At 34.6% G+C, this 3,318-nt stretch overlaps 1 protein-coding gene across 1 annotated transcript; it reads left to right on the top strand.

Annotated features, from left to right (window-relative positions):
• Nucleotides 1-207: 207 nt before the first annotated feature.
• LOC139867427 (uncharacterized) lies at nt 208-2,790 on the top strand. The gene is made up of 3 exons (XM_071855792.1): nt 208-310; nt 1,169-1,518; nt 2,140-2,790. The coding sequence occupies exons 1-3, from the start codon at nt 304-306 to the stop codon at nt 2,596-2,598; spliced, it is 816 nt and encodes a 271-aa protein (XP_071711893.1). The 5' UTR covers nt 208-303; the 3' UTR covers nt 2,599-2,790.
• The last annotated feature ends 528 nt before the right edge of the window (nt 2,791-3,318 follow it).

Here is a 3,318-nt window from a genome sequence, read left to right as displayed (position 1 = left end):
GTAGTGTTTGGCTCATGGAATCCCACTAAATTAAATTCCAGTGGAATTTATAGATTCCCCTATATATATTCAGAATTTGAATTCTTTGGGATATCCGATGCAATCTAATTCCATCCAAAGGTGAATGTTCAAAAAGACCATTATACCCTCAAACCTAAAACAAATCCGCTGTTTATTTTTCTGGAGCTTTTCTATCTCGATCTTCAACGTCCTAAACCTATCTCTCTCGATCTTCAATGGCGATCTCTCTCCATCTTCAATCTCGCTAAACCTATCCCTCGATCTTCAATCGCGCTATCCAAAATGTCAGGTGATCCTTCTATCTTTGTACAAAATCTCAATTTGTTGTTCTGTCTTCTCGATATTTTGACCAATTTCGTTTTGAAGATATTTTGCCCAAATTCGTTTTGACCTAATTCATCAATACTTTATGCTTTGATTCTTTTCGACTTAATTTGTTTTTCGGAAATAGATTATGCTTGCTGTTGTTTAACATATTTTGTTTGCTGCTATTATATCAAACGAATTCTGAATGGAATTGATGGTTTTAACTGTTTGTTTTCAACTGCTATTACTAAATTCTTTTACATTGTTGTTAACCAAAAGCTGTTTACCTGCTGTATCTTTTATCTCCTGTTAAATTTCTTATAATATTGACACTGTTGAGGTTGACAACAAATGTAATCTTGTTTACAACTTGTTAGTTGATTTCCTTTGAAATTTGTGACTTAAAATGTGCTGTTTGGCTATTAGACTTTGAAGAAATACCTTAATGATCCATGGGTCAATATGAGTCCCAATTCAGCATGTGTATAATGTCATTACCTCTGATGAGGGAACCGGAGACCTTGGCTATCAAAACATTACCTCTGTTGGGACATCAAACGAGTGGACTACATTTAGAGATAATTTAGCTGAGGAGATGTTTGAACATTATTGTGCTACACATTAATAACATTGTTAATTTTACTCTCATTATGTATTAAGAACAAAAGTTAATGTATCTATGAACAAAGTTATTCAATTTTTATGTCTGTTAATGTGTGTATTTAAATTCTGTGTATTCAAATTTCATGTATTAATGTGTGTATTTAAATTTTGTGTATTCAAATCTTCATTCCTTTTAATGCATAATGTGTGTGTTTAAATTTCATGTATGTTGGATCAGGTATGGCAGAAAAAGCAGAAAAAAGTAGGACTTATAGAAATTGGTTACCTGATGAAGATGCTAAGCTTGTTGAAGCATTGGTCAATATGGTAAATGTAGGACTACACAAAGCTGATAATGGTTTTATATCGGGGTACTTGCAACATTTGGAGCTTGCTCTAAAAGAATCACTCCCTGATAGGGGTATTTTGGGTAAACCCCATATTGAGTCAAGAATCAAAACCATGAAAAAAGATTGGCAAGTTGTGTATGATATGGTGGCTGGTACAAACACTAGCGGTTTTGGTTATGATGCTGTAAACAAATGTGGAACGGTTAGTGAACCTGCTGTTTGGGAGTCTTATGTCGCGGTACGTTGTTATTTTTTACTCGAAATTTGATGATTTTCAACTTTATCAGTTCCAAAACCTTTCTTATTGAAATATATGTTGGCTTTTGTCATGAATAAATGTTAACTGTATATGTTTGCAACCTGTCTCTGTTTCATAGAAGTTAAATGGGTCAGTATTTGCAAAGTCAAATGGGTCAGAAATGGCCAAAGTCAAATGGAGTGTCATGATTTAACTAGAGTGTGGCAGTCAGATGTTATTAATCTTCCTTTACATGCTTTTGCTATCTAGTCATGTATGAATGGCTTGTTCTCCAAAAATATAGGCTATACGTGCTTTTGCTAGTCAGATGAGCTAAAAGTATAGGCTGTATAGGCTGTACACAGGGGTTTCTCTAAAATTTATGTGTATTTTATATGATGTGATGACTAAAATTTGAATGAAGAAGGGTTTTGTGTTTCTTTGATGACTACTGATACCAAACACAAGTTGAGCTGCTATTAATCTCTTCCTTTACATGCTTTTACTAGCTAAAGCTAGTGTATTTTGTATTTTGTGTTAAAAATTTATGTGTATTTTGTATGCTGTGAGTGACGTTGATTCCTTTCTGAGCTAAGGCTAGTGTATTTTGTATGCATGTAGATAAACAAAGGGGCGGCTAAATGGAGAAACAAACCGTTTCCCCATTATGAAGATCTGTGCATCGTCTTTGGAAAGGATAGGGCTCAGGGGGATAGAGTTCGTGATGTTATCGAGATGGAGAACGAGGCAAATATGGAAGAACAAGCTGAATATACTGAAGGAAGCCATGATACTAATGCCACTAACACTTCAACTATACAAGGTGAAGAAGTTTCAAGTGGTCAAACCAAAAAAAGGAACAGGACTGATTCAATTGCAGAAGGAATCATTAGTGCAGCTGCCTCACTTGGAAAAGACCTTTTAACCTCATCAGAGATGATGTGCCAATCATTAAATGCTGAAAGGGATTTACAAGATAAAATTTCCAAGGTTAGTTCAGAGATTTTTAAAATGGAGTCGATGTCTATGCGCGATAAGTTTAAGGCTAGTCGGAAGATTATGCGTGGCCAACATGAATGAACAGTTTTTTGATGACATCATCATGACCTCAGCAACTTCGCCATTTAGTAACTTTTTTTTCTTTCTTTTTTTTTACGAAAGTTTGTTTTGTCGGTCCAACGGAGTGGGCCAACCGGCCACTTCCTGGTTAATTATATTAGCCAACATGAAGATGGTTAATTATATTAGCCAACATGAAGAAATAGTAACTTGAGTGACTGACATTATCATGACGTCATCTATTTTGTCATTTACTGTTTCGTTCTTTTACAAAACTTTAATTTGCCGGCCCAACAAAGTGGGCCAACCGGCCACTTCCTAAGGTTAACAGGAGGCCTATAGTTGTGGTTATAACAATCTAAAACCGTCACTACTATTAAGTATCAAGTGTACTGTATATATGGAAAATTTGAAATATACACTTTATAATTCCATAACAAAAATACATTTATAATTTTTTTTTGTTGACAATATACACAATAGGTTCAAACAAGACATTGTTCGAACTCACCATGGCCAGTTTCTCGTAGATTGTGACCAAGAATTATTTTTCAATGTACCCAGAGTTCGTATCTCAGAATATATTACAATTATGTACATAAAAAAAATATATATGATCATGAGAAGACACTACGACAGGTAGCAGGAATTATGAATAGCACAGTTAACCATCATAACACATAGCAAATGCAAATCAGCCATGTAGTAGATAACAACATAAACCAATCAAAATGCTGACTC

The sequence above is a fragment of the Rutidosis leptorrhynchoides genome, chromosome 9, assembly GCF_046630445.1.
Source record: "Rutidosis leptorrhynchoides isolate AG116_Rl617_1_P2 chromosome 9, CSIRO_AGI_Rlap_v1, whole genome shotgun sequence".
NCBI classification, from domain to species: domain Eukaryota; kingdom Viridiplantae; phylum Streptophyta; class Magnoliopsida; order Asterales; family Asteraceae; genus Rutidosis; species Rutidosis leptorrhynchoides.
The sequence above is the reverse complement of the archived record's forward strand: the minus strand, read 5'-3'. Positions and strand labels throughout refer to the sequence as shown.